The sequence below is a fragment of the Hipposideros armiger genome, unplaced genomic scaffold (genome assembly GCF_001890085.2).
Source record: "Hipposideros armiger isolate ML-2016 unplaced genomic scaffold, ASM189008v1 scaffold_273, whole genome shotgun sequence".
Classification (NCBI taxonomy): Eukaryota; Metazoa; Chordata; class Mammalia; order Chiroptera; family Hipposideridae; genus Hipposideros; species Hipposideros armiger.
In genome coordinates, this window is record NW_017731623.1 from 2,137,943 (window position 1) to 2,164,719 (window position 26,777).

The 26,777-nt window shown below is 40.5% G+C and overlaps 1 protein-coding gene and 1 pseudogene across 1 annotated transcript; both read right to left on the bottom strand.

Annotated features, from left to right (window-relative positions):
• Positions 1 to 2,324: 2,324 nt before the first annotated feature.
• LOC109390509 (eukaryotic translation initiation factor 2A-like) lies at positions 2,325 to 4,000 on the bottom strand (annotated as a pseudogene).
• A 5,209-nt stretch (positions 4,001 to 9,209) lies between these two features.
• On the bottom strand, positions 9,210 to 21,989 carry SLC16A14 (solute carrier family 16 member 14). The gene is made up of 3 exons (XM_019657050.1): positions 21,725 to 21,989; positions 15,860 to 16,834; positions 9,210 to 11,705 (listed from the first exon to the last, which is right to left on the bottom strand). The coding sequence occupies exons 2-3, from the start codon at positions 16,818 to 16,820 to the stop codon at positions 11,554 to 11,556; spliced, it is 1,113 nt and encodes a 370-aa protein (XP_019512595.1). The 5' UTR covers positions 16,821 to 16,834; positions 21,725 to 21,989; the 3' UTR covers positions 9,210 to 11,553.
• Between the last annotated feature and the right edge of the window lie 4,788 nt (positions 21,990 to 26,777).

Here is a 26,777-nt window from a genome sequence, read left to right on the forward strand (position 1 = left end):
TAACCATTGTTTGAACTCTGTCTTTGGTAGGTTGCTTGCCTCCATTTTGTTTATTTCTTTTTCTGGATTTTTCTCCTGTTCTTTCATTTGGGATGCATTTCTTTGTTTCCTCATTTTGGCTGCCTCTCTATGTTTGTTTCTATGTATTAGGTAGATCTGCTATGTCTCCTAGTCTTGCCTGGTTGGCCTTATGTAGAGATGTGCTGTGGGCCCAGTGGCACAGTCTCCCTGGTCACCTGAGCTGGGTGCTCCAGGAATGTTATGTGAGTGGGTTGTGTGTGCCCTCCCTCCTGTTATAGTTGAGTCTTGGTACAAGAGTGGGTGGGATTGACCCTTAAGGCAACTGGCTGTTGGGTTTGGCTGTATCCAAAGCTTATAGGCTGTTGTGCGAGAGGCTTATCCCACTGAGTGGGATTCACCCTAGTGGGCTCTGGTGTCTGTTGAGACCACCCTTTGGGTATGCCACTTGGGGGCTAATTGGGGGGGTGCTCTGCTGTGGTATGAAGCCAATCTCCAAATATGTTGGTTTTGGGGTCTATTGGGAGGGGCTCTGGTGCAGGCCCAGGTCAGCCACTGCCTGTCACTGGCCGTGGGGTATCTAGTAGGAGGTACAAAGCTATCTGCAGTTGTTTACTGCCTATGCTGAACCTGGAGGCATATGGGAGAGGCCACGCAGTGAACTGAGGGTGGCTGCCACCAGTACTGGGCCTGGGGTAGCCCCGCAAAAAGGCAAGACACCCCGAGGCCTGCTGCCAACTGCTCGCTCCCTTAAGGTTCAGCCATGGATAAAGGCTCGTGCGGTACATGAGTTGAGTGAGGCAGGATCTCAGAGAGTCACTCAAGTGGGAAGAATTGTGGTCACCCGGTTAATGTAAATTCTGGGTTGGTACAAGTGCTTAGCCTGGAGTGACTCAGCAAAATTCTCAGAGCATACCAAAGCCAGTCGCCACCCACCTGGGGCCTGCTGGACTCCGACAGTTTTCCAAGAATAAGGGCATTGTGGTTGGGGCTGGCTGCTCATGGAGAAAGTGCCTCCAGTGGTGAATGAGTTGGGTGGGACTGGTTCCCAGTGAGTCAGCGGCGTGGAGCAGTGGAGCTCAACAGACCAATCAGATTCAGACTTGGCCAGAGAGGACGGGCTCGATACATTAAAGATGGTACCTGCCTGCTTGAAAGTGGACCCTCACTGGGAAAATGCCAACTGTTCTCCAGTCCTCCCCCCATAGTCACACACTTCAGTCTGCCCCCCATATGTCTCTGAGGTCCCCCAAGTTATCATCCCAGGATGGAGCTCAAGGTGAGTGCCTGCAAATGAGTGAGTCTGTGCATGGTCTGTTTAAGAGGACATCTGGGCTTCCCGCAGCCTTCCAGCCCACCCAAACTATCAGAACCCCACTGTATTTCACAGCCAGATGTGTGGGGGCTCCTTTTCTCAGCACCTATACTCTGGGCTGGGGAGCCTTGTGTGTGGGCCTGGGTCCCTCACTGCTCTGGGGGGAACCAAGGTGGCTGAGCTATCCCTCCTGAGTCTCATCCGCCACATGTAGGTTTGGGGCCCGTTCCATGTCTCCACCCCTCCTACCAGTCTCGATGTGGCTTCCTCTTTTTTTGTTTTTGTTTTTGTTTTTAGCTTAGCCATCTTGCCATCTGTTGGCAGCTCAACTCGGGCGGGACTCAAACCGCTGTTGCTCAGAGCTCGCACTCTTGAGCGAGCTCTTAACCAACTGAGCCACTCGGCCGGCCCTTCTTCTTTATATTTTTAGTTGTAGGACTTCTGTTTGGCTAGACTTTAGATTGTTCTCCACGTTGATTATTCTGTAATTTAGTTGTAATTTTAATGTGTTCATGGAAGAATGCAGGCCATCTTGGATCTCTCCTCTGATAACCTTTCTAATTTAATCGTTCAGAGAATAGTCCATGTTTTGTTTTGTTTTTAAATATAAAATGCCTTTGGCTGGCCGAGTGGCACATTGGTTAAGAGTTGGCTTGGGACGCCAACTCTGAGCAGCAGGGCCCCGGTTCAGATCCCACATGAGGGCCAGTGATGCTGTGCCCTCTACAGCTAAGATGGTGAACAATAGCTCGACCTGGAGCTGGGCTGCCGATAGTCGCCGGTGACAGCATAGGCTGAAGCCCCTACTGCAGTGGGCTGCCGTGAGCTACTGTGAGTGGCTGGCAGCCAGCGTGAGCTGCTATGAGTGGTTATCCAATGGCCGGTGAGCGACTGCCTCACTTGGGTAGAGCGTAATGATAATACCAACATGAGCCAGTGAAGTTTGTTACCAGAAATCAGTGCAAACTTCTGTACAAATTTCTGTAAATTTTTAAATACCCAATTCCAAATCTTCCAACTCCTGAAGAAGGGCTTTCTCAGTTTGAATTTTCTCCAACTAATTTTTTTTCTAGCTGTTTTCCAGTTGCTGCTTGTTCTTTCAGTTGTTCGATTGCTTTCAGTTTCTTTTTTAGGTTATTGATTTTTTTCCCCCCTCTATCTCAGGGTCTCCAGAATTTGATTGAGAGGTAGTATTTTGTGCTGAGCTCTGTGGGGCAGGAGTAGGTGACAAATCTGGTGGGCTCTTGTCACTTCTTGCTTCCTGCTTTGCAGCTTTCTTAGCCTCATCTTCATTTGATTTTTAAGGGCTGTTTTTAATAAAAGTTTATCATTTCCTGGTTGTGGTTTCATATTCAAAGGCAATTTCTCCTGATGCAATTTGGAATTGGTGATTGGTTTCTTTCTTAAAGCTGGGAGTCTATAAGCTGTTGCAGCTTTAGGTTCTTCACTGGGTATGCCACTTGGAACTGCTGGGTAAGTTATTGTTTTACTTGGAAATATTCCATCTAAAAATGGGTGCCAAGAAACCTGCCATAATTCTGCATTTTATGGCACATCATACATATGCAAGACAGTGCCAGTAAAATGCCAAATCTTGTACCCATTATTCACATGTAACCTGGGAGCACATGTGACTGTTAAAATATGCTCACCATCTGGGCATCAAGCAAAATATGTAGAATCAGAGGCCACCGGTTTAGAAATAACTTTGTAGTTTTTAACTTCCCACACTTCCATTTGTCCCCTCAGATTTCCAAATCCAGCTAGAACTAACATATGTCCATGAGGCCTATAGTAGGCTGCCTTATGAAGACCAGTTCCAAAGTCAAACCCAGGATCACATTTCAAGGTGAAAATTGTTGCTTTGGCAGGTATTAAAACCATAAACGGCACAGAACTCAATAGAACTAGAATTCCAAAATACATCATAAATGGGGCCGTTTTTTTTTGGTAATTCCACTACAGCACTCCCTTTGTTTGTTGCAATGTAGTGCAGTGTTTATTCCCCATAGTAGGAAGCTCCTGTCTTGCCAACATCTGTTTACTAGCTATTACCAACACAGCAGTAGCTTTTTATTTCAAAGCATTGTAACCTTACCTGCCTTAAAGAAACTTATTGGTGGGCCGGCTGAGTGGCGCGTTGGTTAAGAACTGGCTTGGGATGCCAGAGGGCCCTGGTTCGGATCCCACATATGAGGGCCAGTGACACTGCCCTCCACAGCTAAGATGCTGAACAACAGCTCAACCTGGAGATGGGCTGCCGAGAGTCGCCGGCGACGGCGTAGGCTGCAGTCCCTGTGGCAGTGGGTTGCCATGGGCTACCGTGTGTAGCCAGCAGCCAGCGTGAGCGGCCAGCAGCCGCAGTGAGCGGCCGTCCAGAAGCCAGCGACTGATGTGCCTCACCCGGGAAGAGCGCAATGATGGTGCCAACTTGGGCCAGTGAAGCGACATCCTCCACAACTAGACTGAAGAACAAAACGACAGGAACTTGTCTGTTCCCCTTCCCCCAATTCCCCAGCACTGTTCCCATCCCCCCAATTCCCCAATTAAAAAAAAAAAAGAAAGAAAGAAACGTACTGGCTAAAGCTGCAAGAAGCCTATCAAAGTTGGGGTACTGACACACGAGTAACCCAACAAATGAAGTTGTGCCCTTACTTCCTGGAACATAGACAGCCACCTTCCATGGTGGGGTTTAGGTGATAACACAAAATCATTAATTTTTTTGCAAGTGCAGTTTATTTGCAATTGTATTGAAATTGTTTTCAAATAAGTGAACTTCATTGTTAACATTTTGGCAACAAATAATTTTATCTTCTGACCAGGATGGACATGAATTTTGCACTTTTTTCTGGACGAAAGACTTCAAACATGTCCCTGTTTTCACATCATAAAGTTGTAGGTTGGGAATTGCAGCTGTGCCATCTTTGAAGCAGTGTAAAGCCGCCACATTGCCACGACAGTGTTTTTTGGCCAGAACTCAAGGCAAACTGCCTTTGGGAGGTCGAGGAAGTTCAGTAGTTCCTTGTTAGTGACATTGATATTTTTTTTTTTCTCCGCTGCCCCAGGCAAACAAGGCCCCATGCTTACTAAACATATAGACTTTGCAATTTTCCCCAGATTTCCTTGGAAACACTGTGCTTTCTGTAAAATGTGGCGGTCCATTCACCATGCACAGTACTTTTGATCTTTGGATTGTCAGGAGAGGCATGGACGGCACCATGTTGTCTTGGAAAGTGAAAATAGTCTAAGATTTTTTTTTTTTTAGATGAGCCATCCTGCCACCTGTTAGCAGCTAAGTGGCAGCTCAGCTCTGGCAGGGAATCAAACTGGTGACCCTGCTGCTCATAGCTCACACCCTTGAGCTAGCTCTTAACCAACTGAGCCACTTGGCTGGCCCTAGTACAAGCTTTTGATGAACTAAATGATTGCCCATTTTTCTATAAAGTGCCATAAGTTCATTTAAATACTAAGTAAGCAGTGAATTCTTCTTTAAGATGCTCGCACACTCGTAGGGAAAACTAAGGATTGAGTAAAGGAGTTGAATATGGCTCACTGGTATGTTAATAACACATTTTTATGAAAGTAACCATATTTTCCCCAAAACATTTTCAGTAAGAATAGTGGCATTATTTTGCATTTTTGCAAATCTCTTAAACGTCTCTGGCACTTTTCCAAACTCGGTTCTCTCTTCTTCCTGCCACTTTCCTCCACTTGGGAACCAGTGGCGCTCTTACCTCTTCCCGCTTCACCTGACAATAGAAGAGTCTTTCCCAGTGTCAGTCTGAGACCCTCAACCCAACCTGCTCTGCTTTTCATTGCTGTTGGCCCACACAGATCACCTGTAGCACCTTTCAGGCATTGCTAGCAATTTCTGCTCTCTGCCATAACTCAGTTCCCCTTTTCTAGATGACAAATGCTGCCGCTTTTCAGTCTTTGCAATTCAACATCAGCATTTCTCTCCCCATCTCCTGTTCTGTGAATATGTTGAGTTTGGAGATCTCCAGTTCGCACAAGCCATGCTCCATTCATTATTGTATTTAAGGATGGGCCATTAGCTTTCAAAAGGGAGATTAGAAATCTTGCTTTCTTAGCCCACAGCTGCACCATCTAAGCCTAAAGATGCTGAAAAGATGACATTGAAATCTACTAAAAAAAGTGTAAATCTGAAACAAAATATGACTCAAAGGTATCTTTTCCTTGACTTTATGATGTTAAAATGTTACCTTTTTGGTACCTCTTAAGTTGTGGCATCATTTTGAGAGTATTCATTGAGTTTAAAGAAAAAGGAATTGAATATTTTAAATGTAGATGTGATGAGTTCATTAAAAGCCAAAAATTGATCATTACAGCTTTTCAAACCAGCAATGCAAAAGCTTTTGAAGTACCCTGCAGGGTAAGTGAAACGCCTAAAGAAAGGCGGATAAGCCTGTACAGCTGACGCTGCCAAATGTCTGCTGGATGGAGAGTCAGCAGAAGAAATCATAGCAGTACCACTTTCTAATAATGCAGTAGCTTGTCAAAGTAAAAATTCAGCTGCAAACATGAAGGCTGAGTTAATATCTTGCCTACAGATTTGTCTTACAAATGGACAAATCAATAGATATGGCTGGACTCGTTGTTTTGCTTCTTTGCATCCAGTATTACATCAACTAGTGAAAGATCTTCTTTCATGTGAATGCTTGGAAACAAACACAAGTGGTGCTGAAACAGGCAAAATACTGAAGAACGTTATTCACTCTCATGGTTGATTCTGGAGCGACTGTGTTCATGTTTGTGCTGATGGTGCGAAAGCAACAGTGGGTCAAACTGCTGGTGAGTTAGTATGAATCAGGGCAGTTGACACCAAAATGCACTGAAGTCACTGTGTTTTTCACTTCCACACAGTTGCAATCACATTATGGCCAGATTCATTTAAGGATGTCTTTGATGAAACAGTAAAAATCATCGCTTTTTATTGTCTTTATCTTTGAGTCCACATCTTTTTAATAGTCCGTGTGACAAAATGGGAAGTACATGTGCAGAAAGAACATCTGCCTCAAATCAAAGTCTAATGGTTGTCTAGAGGAAAAGCACACGTCTAACTAAGGTGCAAACTAAGCTACTGCTTTTTTCATGAAATACCATATTTTTGTTTGGCAGACATGTTACTGAAAATCAGGCTGCCACTACAAGGAAAATAACTTCAGTATCTGTTGTCAATGATAATATTCAAAGGAAAGTGAGAATTTTGGAAAACTATCAACCTCCATGAGCTTGTCCACTTCCCAAATGAGATATAACTCACAAACCATAAAACTCACTTTTTAGAAGTGTGTAGTTCAGTGTTTTTATACATTCACAAATTTGGACAACCATCGCCATTATCTGTTCCAGAACATTTCATCACCCAATGCCCAACGGTCATTCCTCATCCCCATCTCCTCCCAGACTCTGCAACCACTAACACACCTTCTATCACTATGGATTTGCCTATTCTGAATATTTCATATAAATGAAATCATGACAATAGTCACGTGGTGTCTTAAAATATTGTATGAAATGTGAAAACACTGGGAAGATCTACAAAACTCAGTGGACAGCACTATTTTCCAAATGACTAAAGCATTATGTTACAAAATCATAAATGGGGAAAAGATCCATTCAAAGTATAAAACAGGTCAATGACTTTTAATGTAACATTTTACATAAAGTTTATTGATATGGTGTCAGATTCCACACTGCAACTAACCTTTAGAGAACTACCACTTGTTGAGTTTTGGTGTGGTGGTAAAAGAAATCTACAGTTGTCTGAAAAGACTATTAAAAGACTCCTCCCCTCTCCAACTACATATAGGTATGAGGCTGAATTTTCTTAATATATGTCAATCCAAACCACATATCACAACAGACTGAATGCAGAAGCAAATATGAGAATCCAGTTGTCTTCTATTAAGCTGGATATGAAAGAGATTTGCAAAACGTAAAACAATGCCAGCATTCTTACTAAATTTTTGGGGGGCAAATATGGTTACCTTCATAAAAATGTGTTATTAACAGTGTAGCCTCATCATTATTTTAAAATTAAGTAATTTCTCAGTTTTGTTTTCCAATATGGTAAATATCAATAATGTAAAACTTACAAAAACAAAATATCTTTGGGTCTTCATTGGTTTTTAGGAGTACAAAGGGGACCCGAGACCCACGAGTTTGCATACTGTAAGTCTAGGACTTGTAGTCTGTATTTTTCACTTAACAAGCCGACAAATAGTGATAGTTCTTCAATTGTTTTACTGAACCTTTTCTGTGTCATTTATATTATCAATTAGTTTCATCTAAACAGGTTGCGAGTCGGATTTCCCTTAGCTTTTTATGGCATCGTCACTTTTAGTTTTTATTTTTTTTAAAGATTTTATTGGGGAATTGGGGGAGGTGAACAGTGTTGGGGAATCGGGGAAGGGGAACAGACAAGTTGCTGTCCTTTTGTTCTTCAGTCTAGTTGTGGAGGACGTTGCTTCACTGGCTCATGTTGGTATTATCATTGCGCTCTTCCTAGATGAGGCAGTCGCTCACCGGCCATTGGATGGCAGCTCACGAAAGCTCATGCCTGCTGCCGGCCAGCCCCACTGCTGCCTACCCCGTTGCCAGCAACTCATGGCAGCCCAGCTCCAGGTTGAGCTGTGTTCACCATCTTAGCTGTAGAGGGCACAGTGTCACTGGCTTTCATGTGTGGGATCTGAACTGGGGCTCTCCTGCTCAGAGCTGGCGTCCCAATCCAACACCTAACCAACGCGCCACTTGGCTGGCCGGTATAGTCACTTTTAGTGCTGTGCAGTAGCAGCTTACTTCTGCGTGCAGGCTACTTGGGGGCAGGTACTGGCATCAGCCTGCCTTGTTCATATACAAGCCCAGTTTACATTTGTTGATTGGAAAAGGACCGTGGGAACAGAAAGACTTAGTAAAGTAAAAATATTATATACTATGAGTGCTCCAAAGATAGTAATTGAACAGAATGTTATATAAAAGGAAATAATCAACATGAGAGAGTCAGGACAAGTATCTGAAATTGATTGGAGTGTTTTACTCTTAGATACGTTTAGAGTGGGTCTCCAATTTTAATGTGCATGAAAATCAACTGATAAACTTATCAAAAAGGCAGGTTTGTTTATTGGCTCCATCCCCCAAGATTCTAATTCATTAGCTTTTAAGTATCCCCAGGAATCTGTATTTAAAATAATCCTGGAAACAAGTTTTAAACTGGAAAAGCATTGTGTGCATAAGGAAAAGTCGTACCTACCTCAGTCCCCAAACTTTTCTCCCCAGTCAACTGCTGTTAATGTTTTCTTGTTACCTTTCAGAAATCTTCTGTACATATACAAGCCATATGAATAACCTTCTTTTGTTGTTAACAAAACACAGTTGGGAGCAAATCAACCATATTTATCTTGCTATTTTCTTTTAGCAATATATCTTGGATATTATTTTCTAATTTTATATATGGAGCTGTCTTTTTTAAAAAAAATGCATAAATACCAGGCTTTGTTTAACAGGCCCATATTGAGGGACATTTAAATTGTTTTCTTATTGTTACATAAGAAACAATAAATAAAAAAATCCTTGTTCATTTGTCTTTGTTCATATGATGGAAAAAAATTTAGAAATGCAATCACTAGATTACAAGGTTATGTGCATTGCAAATTTAATTGCTGGACTTGGCACTTTTAACAATCACCCTAGGTGATTTTCTCCAGGCGAAAGAGAAAAACTTCCTAGAGAAAAACTTCCAGGGGAAAGAATCAAACAGATAATCACCAGTTACACTTTAGGAGTTTTCCTCTTAAAACTAAGAAAACAGAGATTTTATATAAAAACTCACTGACCATCTTTAAACAGGACAAAATTTATTTAGTTGTATGTGAATAAAAATTACTTGGACATGTCAGGGGAAAACTACAAAGCACCTAACATAAATATACAATTAACCCTTTATAATATCTTCAATAAACTGTAAATAATAACATTTTAAACAGGAACTATTAATATATTTGCTGTAATTCTTTATAGCATTCTCTCTTATTCTAGTGTCAACATGAATATTGCAAGCAGGCTTTACTCTATTTTTGTAAAATGGGTACTTCTGACATGGTAGAAATTACCACTTCCATAAATACAGTAAGTCAACAAACAACTGTACAGACTGAACATGGGTAGGTTTACCTTTGACATAACCAAAGCCAGCTCATTGGATAAAAAGTTGATATTTCTGATTGCATGACCAGCAGTGCGAACATCAAAACGCATTGGCTATAGCACCATTCAAAATATTTAATACTTACTGCCTCTTGTTAATTTGGAGTTGTCAGAAAATGAAAGGAATGAAATCATGTAGTCAGTTTTAAAAACACACAACATGTTTTTCCATCTAATCATCTGAATTTTATGGTAAATATATAGATAGAGATACAGCATTGCCTCGGCATTTAAGTTTACCTTTATAAAAATGGATTCTTGAACAGCAGCCAAAGCTGTAACAATACCAAATTGGTCCTTGTGTTGAACCAAATGGAGCATGACATGCAATTATTATCTATAATAATTTGCAGGCAATTCTTGAATCATTGGAGGTACTATTGAGTGTGTATATTAGTCATGCTTTTGCTTCTCTGTTCCATTAGCTGCCTGTTATTATTATTGTTATTTTGAGGATCCCTTTCATTACACAACCCCTTCCCCCTAGATATCAGAGCAGGAAATAATGGAGATGAAACAAAAAGTGTTTTGTCCATGTAATCACTTGTTAACAGCTCTGAAGGGTTTGGTGGCGTAAGAGACTGGAAACGGCTAGAATTAGGCTTGGGGTAACATTCTGTGATTCTAATTACTGGTACCGTTCCTGCCTCTAGTTACCAAGGATAATTGAGAATGGTCAATACTCACTTTAGGTAAATTTGACCCAAAACACTGGCAATGATGTTAAAGGATTTTTATGTGTGAAGAGCAAATTGTGAGTAGAAATTTAAACAGTTCTGAAATACGTATGTGTAAACAAGTAAGGCAGCCAGAAATTGAAAAATGATTCTGGGAAGAACATTCTGCAGTCTGAAAACTGTTTGGCTTAGAAAAATAGAGATTTTAGAGAAAGGAAGAGCATTATCTGATGTCACGGATCACTGTTATCATCTGTATGAAATTGATCAAGAGAACTATTTTTACAATTGTGCAGAGCTCAGCCACTGGAAAGGGCTATTTGCTGCCACTACTCCAATGTCAGGTGCACAGACACCGAGACGAAGGGCACTGCGTTTGTAACCTCACAACTTGTAGCCTTCTATTCTGGATTAGTAACATGTTTTACCGATGGTTTGACTGCCAACTTCACATGTCAAGCTGCAATTAGTTCTCTTTTATTAACTGGACAGGAGAAACTCAGAAAAAAGTTTTATAGGCCCCAGATTGTGCTCATAAATGAAGAGGCCAATGATAGGAATGAAAGTGCTTGAATCATAGCCCTTGATTCAACAGTTGTATGTACAAATACAACTTTTGCTAAGGAAATTATTTACTTAGGCTTTGTCTTAAGATTCAGTTTATAGCTGGGTACTGTTGAATTAGGATTGATAGCAGAAGTTTTTCTTAGAGGAAGATTGGTAAACTATACTCCCTAGCTGCAGAATTCTTTTATAAAAATATAATTTTTTTCTTTAATTGTATTAAATGCATTACCTTTGAAATTGGAGCCAGCATTTATTTTATACCGGGAGAGCAATAGCTCCCTGTAACAATTAATTTCTGAAATCTAATCATACTCTTGTGCTTAAAACCCATTTAACTGTGAGTTTTCTAGAAGCACTTTATTTTCATCTTACAAAGAAGTAGTAGTTGGATTGAAAAGCTTTCATTCCTTGTCTTTGTTTTAAAAGCTGTATCTGAAATCCTAGTCCCAGCAGACGGCGAGAGAGAATAGTTTTTACAAGGGCATTTCTACCAATTACTTAATAGGCTGTCTTTGAAGGACATTGTCATCTCTAAAATGTATGTAGTTTTTAATACCGTCCAGCATTGCTTCTCCCCAAATGGAAAGGCAGCGCTGCTTTTAAATAAAGCAATGACAATGGCATTTACAAATGACAGTGACAGTTACCATACAAATCGCTTTCCCACGATATGTCATAGGCTCCTCACAGCAACCATGGGAGGTAGGCATGAGTACCACAAAGAAATCCTACATGAAACACAACATGACACTAAACACGTGTACCACCCACGCTTTTTTTTCTCGATCGTTGTATAATTTGAATACACGGTTGAATGAGTAAAAAGAGTAATCCTACCAGGTAAAGTAAACCACATATATAGAAGGAAAAATCATATTTTTGTGTGATGTCGTAGATCCACCCTACAAAACAAAAAAAGAATATATTCAGTGTAATGTAGTTGATAAAACAAAACCAAGAACACAAAGCAAGCCTTTATTACTAATATAAACATTTCTATAATTTATATATATGACATTTAATGCCCCAAACATTTCATTTAGCCATTTTTAAGTCCGGGCTATATAAACCAGAGTTTTCAGCATATAACTGAGGATGGTTATGTTTATCTTTTAAGCCACTAGGATAGAACTTTCTAAGGCATATTAATTGTGCCTGGGCCAATCCAGGTAGTAATAAAGAAAAACAAAGAGTCGGTAGCATTATACATTAATGACTTTTTAACCACTCAAAAGCTATGAATTCCGGGTATACTTTAAAAGTCAAGGTTTTGAATTTGTTCTTCAATATAAAAAAGAAGAAAATATCAAACTCTTCAGATATAGCTTAATACACTGCTCTACCATTTTTTTTAATCTCCAATATGAGACAAGAGGAACAAAGAAGATTAAATATATAATCCCAAAATATTGATTCAGCTTCGGAACTGAATCAGAAAGGCCCTCTGACATATGAACAAAAAACACACCCAACTTCTGCTCAGTGTCACCATTTGTCAACTGTGACTGTGATTGTGACCAAGTGGATGATTTGCATGCAGGTAACACAGAGAGGTCTGTATGTGTAAGCAGAGAATATGATGGGACTATCCTTAAAATACAACTAAATGAAAAATCAGTAACTATAAATGAGGTTCGCATAGTCCACTCATCCCATAGGAAAGCTGATCTTGTCATTTTAATAAGTAAGTCCTCCCTTTGCATACATTCAAGTGACTAAGAAGAGAAATGATGGCTCTAACTAACAAACACAGATAGCTGAAATGCGCTGAGCTACCATTGCTGCTTAACACGAACCTCAGAAATAGAACAAAATCCTAACTGACTGGAAAATTCATTTGTATTTAGTTCAGACTGTTTACTTTTCTTGTCTGGAGTGGCTGAATCTGCGCTCCAGAGCTCTGCGATGTTGCCCCTACCCACCTCTCCGCTCTACTGCCCGAAACTTAACCACAAGCACAGCCATGCTGAATGTTTTGGAGTTTCAAACACATTTCTCTTGGCTCCTTGTCTGTACATGTACTTTTCCCCCTTCTTGGGGGGATACTAATACACACGACCACTCTTAGAATACTCTGGCATCTTCCCACCACGCCATTCTCCTTCTGGTCCCTGCAGACTATAGAAAATGTCTGCTAAGTCTATTACATATTGTTACAGTCTTAAATTGAATTCATTATACTCAAAATCATGTACCTTTCCCTTAAAAGTATAAACGTCTGTAAAAAATATCTCCACACATTCCAATCTTTAAAAGTAACTCATGTTAATTTTTTAAGAAGAGAACCCAGGGGTAACTGGTTAGCTCAGATGGTTGGAGCGTGGTGCTGATAGCACCAAGGTTGCTGGTTTGATCTCCGCATGGGTCACTGTGAGCTGTGCCCTCCCTAGGGGAGTCAGCTGTGCCACTGTGACATGAGAGCAATGTGTAACCAATGACCATGGCTGTTCCCCAATAAAAAAAAAAAAAGAGCACCCAACTTCACCAAATAATTTAACAACACAAATTGGAGGAGGAGTCCCCAATTTTATGTTAAATTAATCCCATAGGTTTCTCCAATCTACCTTTAGATTTATTTTATTTTTTAAAATTTTATTGGGGAACAGCCATGGTCATTTGTTATACATTGCTTTTATGCTACAATGGAATAGTTCACTCTTCTAAAGAGGGCGCAGTTCACAGTGGCCCATGCGGGGATTGAACCGGCAACCTTGATGTTATCAGCACCACACTCTAACCAACTGAGCTAACTGGTCAACCCCTAGAATTTATTTTTAAACAACTCCTGCCATCTCTCTCTGGTGCCTGTTTTAATATTTCCACTAGTTGGATCTCAATTGGTCCTGAGTCAGATGCAACGCAGGTCCAGAGAGATGGTACCTAACCACGTGTTTGACTCAGCATGTGTGGACAAAACTTCAGAGACAAGACATTTCAGACAAGCTGCCTGCCTCATCTTCCTTCACTACCTTTCCCTCCAGGTCTGATCTCCGTTCCTTGGTTTCCAACCTGGGATCCTTGGCAACCCTGATCCAACCATCAATTCAAATCAACAGCTTCAAAGTAAAATCTGGCTCTCTATTAAATTGCATTGCCTTTTCATTTGAGTCTGTCAAATGATGAGTGTCAGCTCTTTTTCTTACTTATGAAATGTGTTCTCAGCTCTTGGTGAAAAACACTGCAAATTGTTGTTAGGGTGTTATAGTTTATGTGAATGGAGGCGATATGTGTAAATTCTGGGTCAGTAAAATCTGGTGGCTAAGTTTTGCTATATTTTATACTGGAAACATCTAGAAAAGTATCTACTATTATTACATCTTTAAAGGAGAAGAACCGAATGCCCAGCAAAAACACAAATGAATTAGATCAAGGAGTTCATGTTGCTAAGTGTCATGGTTGAAATGTTTGTTCAATATCTCTGTACATTCTTGTCTTAAGTGGCATGCTACTAAATTGTACAAGATTTTTTTGATTCAATAGAAACTGCTTTGAAAAATGAAAAACACATTCATTTCTAAACCCATTAAAAAAGAAGAAGGCAATGTGAACAGTAATTTTCCTTGTAATAAACCGAGCTAAGTAATAATTTGTAGCCCACCTAGAATTTCTAGCAAGAATTTAATGTGGTTATTTGGCCCCTTATATTGCCAATCACTTCTGAACTACAGAGGATAAGGGCTGGGCTGCCTCTCACTGGCCTGGAAAGTCAATGGATTAGACACATTGTAGTTAGCCAGGGATGTTGGTCAGCATTCCTTAGGGAGTGAGTTCAGTGGAAGGAGAAGAAACAAACAGGAGGAAATCCCTCCTTAGGCTGCTGGTCTAGAGATGCACATCAGAACACTGATTTTAGAGTCCCCACAGTAGCATTTGACACATTCATAGAAGGTTCTTAACCATTAATACAAGTTTCTATCATCATGGTGGATCACATTCAGCTAGAGAGTCCACTTCTAGGGAGGGACCTTGAAGCAGGCAGAGACATCGCCTGATAACAGAGGGCTGGACATAACTCCCTGTCTTCTAGTTGCAATTCATTTCTCTTCCACTCAAGAAAGTATGACCGAATGAAAATGAGTGACAAGGACATGACCATAGGAATGGGACAAGGAAACCATGCTGGCAAACTTTGGTGCTTTAATTAACACTGCTGGTGAGTTACTTATGTTGTACCTCACAGCTATGTTATGATGCTGCTATTGAAATCTGATAGATCAATACAAAAACAACCCCAGAAAGCAGAAAGTATCCCGGATTATGCAAAGAACTGTCAATGAAGATTCCATTTCCACATACAATATATGAGCTGAAGGATCTCCAACAAGAAGGTGGATGAGCCACTGATACACTGATAATGCACTCATCCTCTTAATGGATATTTCTGTTTAGCATTTCTGGAAGGTACCTTTATTTGACTGATACAACCCTAATCCATTTTTTTTCACTTTTCCTTCCTTTAGTATGGAAGCTAAAAGGCAAAATACTCCAATTCTCAGTTCCCCCTGAAGCTTGGGCTGTGTGACATGGTTCTGGCCAATCGTATAAGCGTAAATCGGCTAGGACTCAGCCTTTCCTTCTTTCTTTCTTTTTGCTATAAATGAGGATGCTGTGGCTGGAGCTACAGCAGCCATTGTGTGACCATGAGGTAACTGAATCAGGAAAATGCCAAGAGGATCTTGGAGATACTGTCCCAATATCATCTAGTCCCTGAACTCTAGATTCCTGGCTATATAACACAATTAAATCTCTTTTTAAAGCTACCATTGGCAGGCTGTTCTCTTATAGCCAAATGCATCCTTAAACTGATAGAGAATTCCATACAATGAGACTATTTTGTAGATAAGGATCAAAAATTCATCTGCATTCTACATGGAGGAATGCCTTTAACTTGCTAAAATTTACAAGTGAGAAATTGGGGGTCTGGAATGGGAAGAAAAAAGGAGCATGTACACAAATGGAAACTTCCTTCTTATTAATCTTGGACTTCATAACATAGCTGAGAACACAGGCTGACAATCTCCATGCACTCTAAGCTTTGAAACCTTGTGTGGCTTACCTGCAAATGGTGGTCCCAGCAGCGCGGAGATGCCGTTAGCACAGATGATGATGCCGTAGGCATTGGCCAGGTGTTCAGTCCCCACCAAGTCTTCAGTCACTACCGGCATGAGGGAGAAATAGCCACTGGAAAAGCCTATCAGCGCGCAGATGACCGCCAGGCCGGCGTACGTGTGCATCAGTGGCAGAATGAAAATGCTGAGGACGAGGGTGAAGTTGGCCATCAGGAAGACGTTCCAAACGCTGATGCAAGGTAAGTCGGCCACCGCACCCAGGATCACCTTGCCAAAGATGTGAACTATTGCTATAATTGATGTCAGAGGGAAAACATCGTTCTGCTCCGATAAATTATACAAATCGACTATTTCTGGGAGGTGAATGAAAGGGATGACAAAGCTGCTGTATGCAAACAAGGCCCAGAAAATAAAGGCTACAAACATTCGATTGGTAAAGAGTGAGGCTGCCCCAAAATAGCCCGAGTACCAGTCCTGGAAGCCCTTCCTGACCCTCACGGTCAGCTGGCTCACGGTCTTCAGAGCCCGAAAGGCACACAGATTCTTCCGGGGCCCCGCCTTTTCTTGGCACGACTGGGCCGCAAGGTCATCGAGGGCCTCCTCGTGCCCGGGACTGCCCTCCTCTTCTGCCCTGCCCAGCTGTCCACTTGACTTAACGGATTCGGTGGAGTGAGCCGGGAGGACTTGCGGATCTGTCCCCACTGGGTCTGTTCCCTCCTTCCCAGGAGAGAGGGGCCTCATGAGCGCGCCACAGACACACAGGTTTAAGGAGACGGCGCCTTGGATAAACATTGCGTTCCGCCACCCGTACTCAGCGCACAGGTACTTCAGCAAGAAGGTCATGAGGAAGGTGCCAAAGCCCGTCCCGGTGGTGCTGAGGCCCTGGGCAAGGGCACGTCTCTTCTGAAAGTACCTTCCCACCATGACCACGGCCGGGAGGTAGGCCATCCCGCTCCCAAAGCCTGCGCAGTTGAAAGAGGAAGAAAAAGCACATAGCACAACGTGAACAGCCATATCCAGAATTGGCAGCATTTAAAGATCATCTGCATGTCATTAAATTCATCTCTATGCTCTTTTGTTAAACAAAGAAACAATAATGATTGTAAAAAAAAATGCCCCTCGCGAGTGAGCACCAAGAGGGTCATCCTCTCAAGTTTCCAGCCCATCATTTCCCCCAACATGCTTTGCGGCAGTTTACTGCAGTAACGGAATAAGTCCCATTCTCACCTCAGAATGTAGTAAATTCCAGGGCAGGGCTGTGTCTGTATTTTCACCCCCACTAATGCCGCCTGCTGCGCAGAACACGCTAAGTGTGCTTGGTGATCTGCTGACAGAATGAATGGGTTCTGAGGGCTCTGCTGTCAGGGCTAAGTGCACACCAAATACCCAGGAAAGTATTTATCTACAAGGGAGGAAGAGCTGCCTGCAGGCAATTTGCAGAAGCCTCAGGGAGGGGCCAATCTATTCACAAATTAATTGGAAGAATAAGAGGGATTATAATGTACCCATAAATATATGTAGCCACTTGATGCCAAAATCACATAACATTTATTTGTATCTGTGATTTTTAATTGTATCTTTCTTAGCAAATAGGAACACTTTGTGATTTATACGGACAAAATTAAAATGCTGGTGGGGGTGTGTGGTGTGTGTTGGGGCTACAGGGTTTGGCGAGCTCTCTGTACGTGCTCCTTGATTTTGCTGTGAACCTAAAACCGCTCTAAAAAAAAATGAAGTCTATTAAAAAATAAATGGAGTGAAATGAGATAAGTAAAATAAAATACTGGCCAAAAGGTTGTGGGTTGTGTTCTCGACTTCTAGGCACAGAGGGAAGCCATGAACTCCATTTCACTGATCATGGGGCCCCATTTGGACCTGCCAATGTTAGGATGAAAGAGACTGGCTAACACCACTCCCCAAAGTGGAAGCCTCTCTACTTCAGCATCATTTAATCGTTTCAGAATTACTTTAATATGGAAGGAGACCGGAGTGATCATGCATGCAAATGTAGGAATAATTACCAGTAATTGAGTGTCCACGATGGGCCAGTTGCTTTACAGGCTTTACCTGACTTAATTTTCACAATAACCCTGAAATCTAGCTGTGGTTATGCCCATTTTATGAAAGGAGGGATTGAACCTCATGGAGATTAAGTTACTTTCCCAAGACCCTGTAGCAGGCAATTGGACAATTCAGACCCAGTGTCGGAGCCTGGTCCCTTTCCGTTGCCCATGCTGCCTCCCACACTGCACTGCTCACCCCCCAGCTGCCTGCGGGCAGCGGCAAAGGGATTTTGCTTATTTATTGGGTGCGTTGTTTCTGACCTGACCCCTTCTCCCCTTTTGCTAGGCTATAAGCTCCCTGAGGGCAGGGATCTTCTGTTTCGCTCACTAATGTATCTCTCCCAAGCACCTAGAACAATGCCTGGCATATAACAAAGGAAGGAAATACATGAAAGAGAGTTTTATGGGGAGGTAAATGGTCATATTTTAAAATAAGAGCTGCCTTTTTCATACATGATTAATTTTACACTTCCATAGTTAAGGTACATAAAACCCAGCTGCAAAATAGTTGTATCAGTGGCTATTTTGGGGGAAAAAATTATTTGTTAAAAAAACAACAACCAAGAAATTCTTCAATATTAAATATTGTGGTACAGAATTATTGCCCTGTTCCATATTATTTTGAAGCAAATCCTGAATGTATCAATTCATGTGCGAATGTTTTAGATTTCTAAATATCGATTAAGATCAAACAACATCCTATCATTATCTTATTTGGAAAAATGAACAATTCCTTGACATTTTGAAACATCCAGGAGGTGTTCAAATTTTCATTTGTCTCATAAATTTATATATATATATATATATATATATATATATATATATATATATATATATATATATGTTGTTGTTTTTTTATTGGGGAACAGTGTGTTTTTCCTGGACCCATCAGCTCCAAGTCAAGTAGTTGTTTCAATCTAGTTGCGGAGGGCACAGCTCAGTGGCCCATGTGGGGATCAAACCGGCAACCTTGGTGTTATGACCACTGCACTCTAACCAACTGAGTTAACCGGCCACCCCTAAATGACTATATTTTTAAAAAAATAAGTCAGGATCCAGGAAAGGGCTACACATTGCTATTTGTTGATTTGTATTTTAAGCCTCTTCCATCATTGGCATGACTATTACATGAGCTGATAGGAGAAGCTTTGATGATGTGTGGGCTCAAGCCCACCAGTCAGTCAAAGCCTTGCTAATGTCCAGCCTGTGCAGGGCCCTGGAATAATTCTTCACAACACTCAGGTTTAGAGGAGGGTTTTACAGCCGGGTCAGTGGGTAGAAGAAGGAGGCTCAGAGGGGAGAGAAAATTCTGTGGTCCTGGGTCATCATGGCTCGGGGAGAAGGTGTCTTCAGGAGCCAGGCAAAGACACTGGAGCTCTGGCAAAGCTGAAGAATTGTGTCCAGACTCCCTTGGCTAAGTAAAATTGCTCAAACAGACATTAATTTTCTGCTTAATAGGAGGACATTCCCACACAATTTTAATTGCCTAAGTGATAAAATAAAGAAAAAAAGATATAAACAAATCTGCCTGAAATGCTTTTAGGAATGAAGAATGATATCAATAAGGTTTGTTTCAAACATTCATTGTACAGTGATATAAATATATATAAATCACTTGCCTTCTGCAGATTTTTGCATCTAATTTTTTCTTTTCTATTAAAAAGGGGCTAGATTGACAATCAGCTTTAACATGCTTCACTAATGACAGCCCAACAGCATTTTGCATACATAAGCTAACTGATTTAGCTGAAGTTCCCACTTAAATGTAGTTATATATGTATTTGTGGGGGAGGTGGAGGAATTTATTTTCAGTCTTTCTTTGGGTTTTTCCTGTATAAAACGTGGGAAGCAATAAAGTGTCTCAAGAAACACTTTCATCAGCCTCCTAATTTTCTTCCCACTTCCTTGGATCCATAAATATTTGTTGAATAAGTAAGTGAATGAATATGGAGATACTTGATGATCAATGAGCAATTAATTACAAGAAATAAAATTCCATTTAAACAAAGAAGCTAACCATAGACATCTCTAAACGATCAGAGTATATCTCAAGCCTCAGTTATTAGGATCAAATCATGGTCCATATAACCAAACACCACTGGTCAGGTTCATGGGCGGGCCCATGTGTCTGCCCAGAGGCCCCAGTGTGCCTCCTTCGTCTCAGCAGAAGGCCTGTTTATTTCCTCACCTGGTATACAAAAATCCCAGTGCTAGCTCTATCCATTGGACTGCTAGGGGGAGAAGTTTCTAAAACACTCAGGGAAAATATCTCAAGTTTTTCTTTAAGAGCTATCAGATCCTTCAAAACAATGCTTCCAACTATGCTTCAAGAAGGATACAGAAGCGCTTTTGGTATTTATGGGGATAGATGTACTGGTACATTACAGAGAACCAGCTTGTTGACTTAACACGGACAGTAGGTTTTTGTGTTCACCATCTCCTGCCATCCTAAAGCATATACGTAAGTTTATAATACAATAAGAATGTTATATTATACAGTTGACCCTGGAACAACATGGGGATTTGGGGTGCTGAAAATCTGAGTATAACTATTGACACCCCTAAAACTAACAATTACTAACAGCCTACTGTTGACTGGAAGCTTTACAGATAACATAAACAGTCAATTAATACATATTTTGTATGTTATATGAATTATATACTGTATTCTTACAATAAGAGAAAAGAAAATGTTACTAAAAAAATCATAAGGAAGAGAAAATACATTTACAGCATTTATTAGAAAAAAATCCACGTATTTAAGTGAACCCACATAGTTCAAACCCGGGTTGTTCAAGGGTCATCTGTATATATAATAACAATGATATATTAGCTAATATTTACTGAGCACTTTAGTATGTGCCCAGACTTTTATATAGATTATCTCATATAATCATTGCAACAACCCTATAAATCAAGCACTCTTAATTATCCCATTTTGCAGATAAGGAAACTGAGGCGTAAGTAGGGTAGGTAATTGGCCCAAGTTGCACAGATAGTAAGTGGAAACAAAGAAAGAATTCCAAACTCTAACTTTTAACTCCCAGTCTAACAGTGCTGTCAATGGGTCATTTATTAGGACTGCCAGTCTGTACTCAAAAAGAAAGTCAGGCTGGATATGGTTCACTGAAATAAATTGTACAAGTAAGAAACTGCTTCATAGCTGTGTGAATTCTGCTACCTGTTGATAAAGGAAATTATGGCTGGGAATATATTTGGCAGAACGGATATGCAAATCGCACTGCCGGGCAGCCGATTTTTCCCTCCTCACTGGGCACTGCCACTCCAACTGTGCTCTAGATTTGCTTCTTAGGGTCTCTACATGTAGGTGGGTTTTCCTGCTATTTTATTAATCTGAATGGGGCTGAAGGAGAAAATGATTATTTTGTGATTCATGCTCAATTCTGCAGTTATTAAATGAGAGAATGTTAGTTTCTTTAATAATAAATGAGAGAAATTTTACTAATTTCTTGGTCTATTCACTTATATCTGTATTTTTACCTTCCTTTTCCTGTTCCTCATAAGAGAAAAAATAGCACTTAGAAGCAGGTATGGAAAATTTAATCAAATCCTATTAGCGAGGCCAAGTACGGTTAGGTTGTTTTGACTTGAGACATGTTTAATACCTTATATTAAAAAGTATTTCCTGGAGGATAAAATGGGGGCGGGGTGGAGGAGACAGAAGGACAAAACATTTTAATGGGTCTCTTTTCTGCATGATTAAATTTGTTGCCAAAATGCCCAATAAAAACATTTAAAATCAGGTTAAAGTAAAATCAATATGCTTACCAGCTGTCACTCCGAAGGTAATAAAGAGATAATGCACATTTGCAGCGTAGGCACTTAGCACCCAGCCCAGCGAGTTCACGAGCCCTCCTATTATTGCTGTCCGGCGGCAGCCACAGGTGTTAATGAACAAGCCAATGAAAGGACCTGTCACAGAACATTGAAAAAGAAGCTGACTAACAGCATTTTACTTTCCTGCTTTCTTAGTAAATCCTCATATGAAGACAAAGAATAAAACACTGCTAGAGCTGTTACATAAAACACACCGAAAACCCCATTGCTTAACATGCAAAAAGCTGTTAGCATGCAAACATGGATTTTAATAAGTTCGCTGCAGAGAACAAGATTCTAGGTTTCCAAGGAAGGAAAACCTGAAATCAAGAGACAAATTGGTTCACTCTTGTCTACAACAGAGGCCCTAAACTAGTGGTATAGGGGCTCTACTTAGCCAGTGGATGCATTTTTTTTTTAATCTCAAAGTTTAAAAAATGTTTTGAATCAGTTGCCACATGTAAAAATTAAGAGAATTCACAAAAAATTCAGTGGTAACCTAAAATATCTTCCCACACGGCCCAAATCAGCTGGAGCTATGCAGTAGCTGATCCCGTTTAGTTGCATCACACCCTCTCTAGCTTGCTGCAGTCTCCGCCCTTTTGTCTCATCTCTGGCCTCCTGCCCTCACTTACATTACTTGTTTGGCCTCTGTACACATTTGAGTTTTTGACTCCAGAGCTAAAGGGAGTACAGGAAGGGGTTTCTGAGGACTCCCAGGCTTTAGGCAAGGAAGCTATGGCCTGTTTTCATGAGGACACACAGATGCCAAGCAAGCTGAAAAGGACTCATCGTTGCTTCACACGTACTTCAGCCCCTGCTGACTCTCAGCCCCAGACATGACCCATCAGGCTGTGCATTTATGACACCACGTGGAGATTCAGGAATATACTTGGCTGTGTGCAAGATATACTCACAGCAGTACCGTATTATACAACACGCGTTCTGATCGCTTACTGCACTAGGACACTTTAGTTCTTGTCGACTCTTTTTTTCCTTCCTGATTTGGTGGTAATTTCTGATGTCATTGGAGCTTAACGCTTGCCTTGTGATCGATGATTCTTCATCCATATAGCAATCCAGATTTTAGCAACACAGTATGAGGCTGTACTCAGTAGTCAGTAAGATGGTGCATTTTAAACACCATCTTATTTTTGATCATTATTGCTTCACATGTTATGAAACCCTAATCCAGGTGGGACTATTTCAGGTTAAAAACTTGTTGAGCTCTAAGGAGCGGCCCTTTTGGCCCAAACTGAAATAAAAATTTCCTGTAAATTTCTAACTATATTCATGAGCATCTTTGAGTATACAGCCAGTTAAGAGTTTTTTGTTTTTAGGGATTTTTTTTTTGTTATTTTAATGATTTTGAGAGGGCCTAATCCTAAAAATTATGAAGGTAAACACTTATTCATTTAATTAATTCTGTCACATTACAGGAAATAATTCAGTAGACAAACATCTTAGAATATATTTAATATAGTAAATATAGTCTACATCCTTATACTGTTATAGGTATTATAAAATAAGCACGTCATATAAATAACATGTAAATGAGGCACACTGGTATAAACATCTGAGGGAATTATTAGGGACAACTAAAATTCAGAAACCGTTAGTTGAAGATATTTTTTTGACTTCTTTACAAATATTTTAAACCCGCGGTCACTTTACTACTCAAATCTTGGGTGAATAAATAAAAAAGAGAAAAATGCATGACTCATCGTTTCACTGTTAATAGGCCTTTTAGGATATGAAAGGTCAACAAATCACAGTTGAGTAGCACGATCATATTTTCCACATTACAGAAGGGCCCAGAAGCAAGTATTTCTGCAGCACTGCATGCTCATGAAACACTGCATTAAGGACGCATTTGAGGAAAAAGAGGGGCAAATTCCCAAGCGGAGATATACTTGTCTGGAGGAATGTTACATATCAAAAAGAAAGTATGAATTGCTCTACTGATAAGAATATGAAGTTGATAATAGTGTCTGGCTTTTTTGTCCATCAACCCTTCCCCAAGGCATGCTGCAGCTTCAGTCATTTATGACTTGCAGATTGGGCAAAGTCAGACCCAGAAATGCCATTATTCCTCCTGTTACAAAACAGAGATACGTCAAAAAATAAAAAGGGAAGTCGGGCCCAAGCTTTCGTGTTGTTTCATTTTCTAACCATTGTTTACTGATGGTCAGTGGCATTGCACTGCCATTTCAACAAAATGAAAAGAACTCCCCAGGCAATCTGAGAGGGAGAAGGTAAGATTGAGATACAGTGCTTTGGCTGTGAGTCTCACTTTTGGAGAGGAACTCAGCGTTTTGGAATGAGATTAATCTCATTATCAGACTGTCTCCTTTTCAGAAGGAAATCTGAATCTTAGCCCATTTCCCACATAATAAGGTGTTACATTGTTGCAGGGAACACCCTGAGGAAGTCATAATTTCTTGCCCAAGCCAGCATCTCATAGCTTGAAAAAAGCTTAGGTGAGGAGAGAATCAACCTGAGGTGAGCTTTGGCATAGAGTCATGGATGACAGTAGGTAGTCCATTGAACTCCTGGTCTCGGAGTCACAACCTCCCTGCAATAAGGCGTTAGGAGCCTCTACTCAGTGGCTCTCTGCCTTGGCTGTACATTGGAGTCACTTAGGAGCTTTGAAAGAACAAACAAAAAAACTCCCACAAAATCCTGATGCTTGGGTCCCATCCCAAGAGATTCTGATGTAATGGTCCAGGTGCAGCCTGAGCATTATGGTTCTTCAAAGTGTCATAGTGGCTCTGACATGCAGCCAGGGTTGATAACCATGGCTCTAAATCTACTTAGCATGTCACTGATCTTTTGCAGCCCATAGAGTCCTCTAACAACATGGCTTCCACCAAGGACGATTCCAAGAGTCATCACAAAGCCTACTGTAACTGTGACTCAGCGATTCCGTTTTGTTAAAAACTAGAACCTTCTGTAGGAAACTGGCAAAACCCATGCTAGCAAAGAATAAAACAAGACTTAAATGATTGAATTTCCCATGCACAACTCACTGCCCGAGAGGTGTCTTTCAAGTCTGTAACATAATTCACAAATTTTTAAAAATTTAAAAGAGGTCACCCAATTATGCTTACAGTGATTAGAAAATGAAAGCAACTTATATTTATTCACTTCAAACATATTTTCAGTTCTCATTTGACGTAGTGGCAGGCAGTGTGGTACGATACAATTTTGTAGTAGTAGATACAATTTTGGAGTCCAATGGACTAGGTTTAAACCTGCCCCACACTTACTGGTTGTGCAACCTTCAGTAAGTTACTTAATGTCTCTGAGCGTTGCGTGTTCTTCCTGCCAGATGGAGATGATGGTCTGAACTTAGTGTTGCTGTAGCATCAAATGAGATCATGCACATAAGATGTACTTGGCATGCAGTGCGTGTTAAACAAAGGAGAGCTGTTCTTGGTGGCTCTGACTTAGAAAAACACTCAACACCTCTGTAGCCACCCTGTACTGGGCAGCTTAAGATAATGAACAGCAATTCAGAGTCATGATAGATAGAATAAAAGACCATTCGTTTATGTAACTCTGAGCCTTACTGTGTTATGAGTTTTGAGCCCCAGAGCAAAAGATGTTTATCTGGTGGGCACCTTTCCTGTAGAAAGGTTAGTCTACAGCCTGAAACTCCACTGTCTGGAATTTGGGGACTCTGGATTCTCAAACAGACTTTTGAATACACAGTTACCTCCCAATTAAAGATGACCATTGCATTCCACCATCACTATGAGCTAAGTGTTTTTTTGGGGGTCATCTTTAAAACCATATCCAAATAATTTCAGGACTGGATTCCACTGCTTATTTCGGTAGAAACTGTGAAACATAAAGTAATATCTAAGACAACCTTACTGGATGGTTTGGAAACTATTGGGACATTTCACATTCTGGCTTTTTGCTGAGTCTTTTTTGTTGTAGGCACACACTTCCTAGACTGAATCTATAAATGTTTTTTTTCCACCCACTAAAAATTTATTTTAAGAAAACTGGATTGTAAGTATTCTAGAAGCAAAGTTTTCCTTTACTTATTTATTGAGAAGGAAGAATCACATCCCATATAAAACTGGCACATTCCCGACACTGAAGTAAACCTACCTGCATTCTTCATACGACAGACAGTCCTAGTTTTAACAAGGCCAACGCAGGGTTGAAGGAGTCAGTTGATTCATCTTATGGGCAAAAATGATTTCTCCCCAATTCTCACACACACAGAACGGTATCCTTATTTAATTTTAAAACTAGATCAGTATTAGTTCCCTTTGATAAACACACACACCCCACACACATCTTGAGAAATAAAACTTGGTCCTTGTTTTCTATCATCAGAACTACTGCTGTTATTAATGTCATGTATATTATCCAAAATAGCATCGACTGAATGCCAGCCAAGATCAACAAATCTCGGAGTTGGATTCAAACAATTAATTGCTAGTGTGGAAATCACTGAAAAGGCACAGACTCCTATCACACACACACACACACACACACACACACACACACACACACACACACACGCTTGTCATACACACACTTTCCCAAAACCAGAAAAAGATTTGAGGCCATTTCTGTTTTTAGTATAAAATATATCACAAACACTTTAAATAAAAAAAAATTGATGCAAAAGTATGGCTGTTACTTTCAAGTGAAGCAAGTGAACAACATTAGGGTACAGTGGTAGATTGTTAAGAGAATTTAAAAAAATTAAATGAGATAATGTAAGGGAAAGCACCTGGTACATAATAAACACTTACTGAATATTAGTTGACAGTGAAAGTTGTTTAGTTCCCAAACTGAACCTCATTAGCCATAATAACATATTACATTTATAATAATTTTCTGGCTTAGCATCTCCAACTGGATAAGAATTGGTTTCATAGATTGCTGTGTGGTAAGGCTTAACTAGGGAATGCAACAATATAGTTATTCCTTCCTGCTAGCTATCAATAACCTCCCTTTTCTTTTTTTAAATCGATAACCT

What these genes read in the sequence shown, in the direction of transcription:
- SLC16A14 (XM_019657050.1), bottom strand. Translation starts at nt 16,820, where the DNA reads ATGGCCTACCTCCCGGCCGTGGTCATGGTGGGAAGGTACTTTCAGAAG. An exon ending in GCTGGGACCACCATTTGCAG is followed by an intron (nt 11,706 to 15,859) that starts GTAAGCCACACA and finishes TTTGTTTTGTAG; the next exon opens with GGTGGATCTACGACATCACA.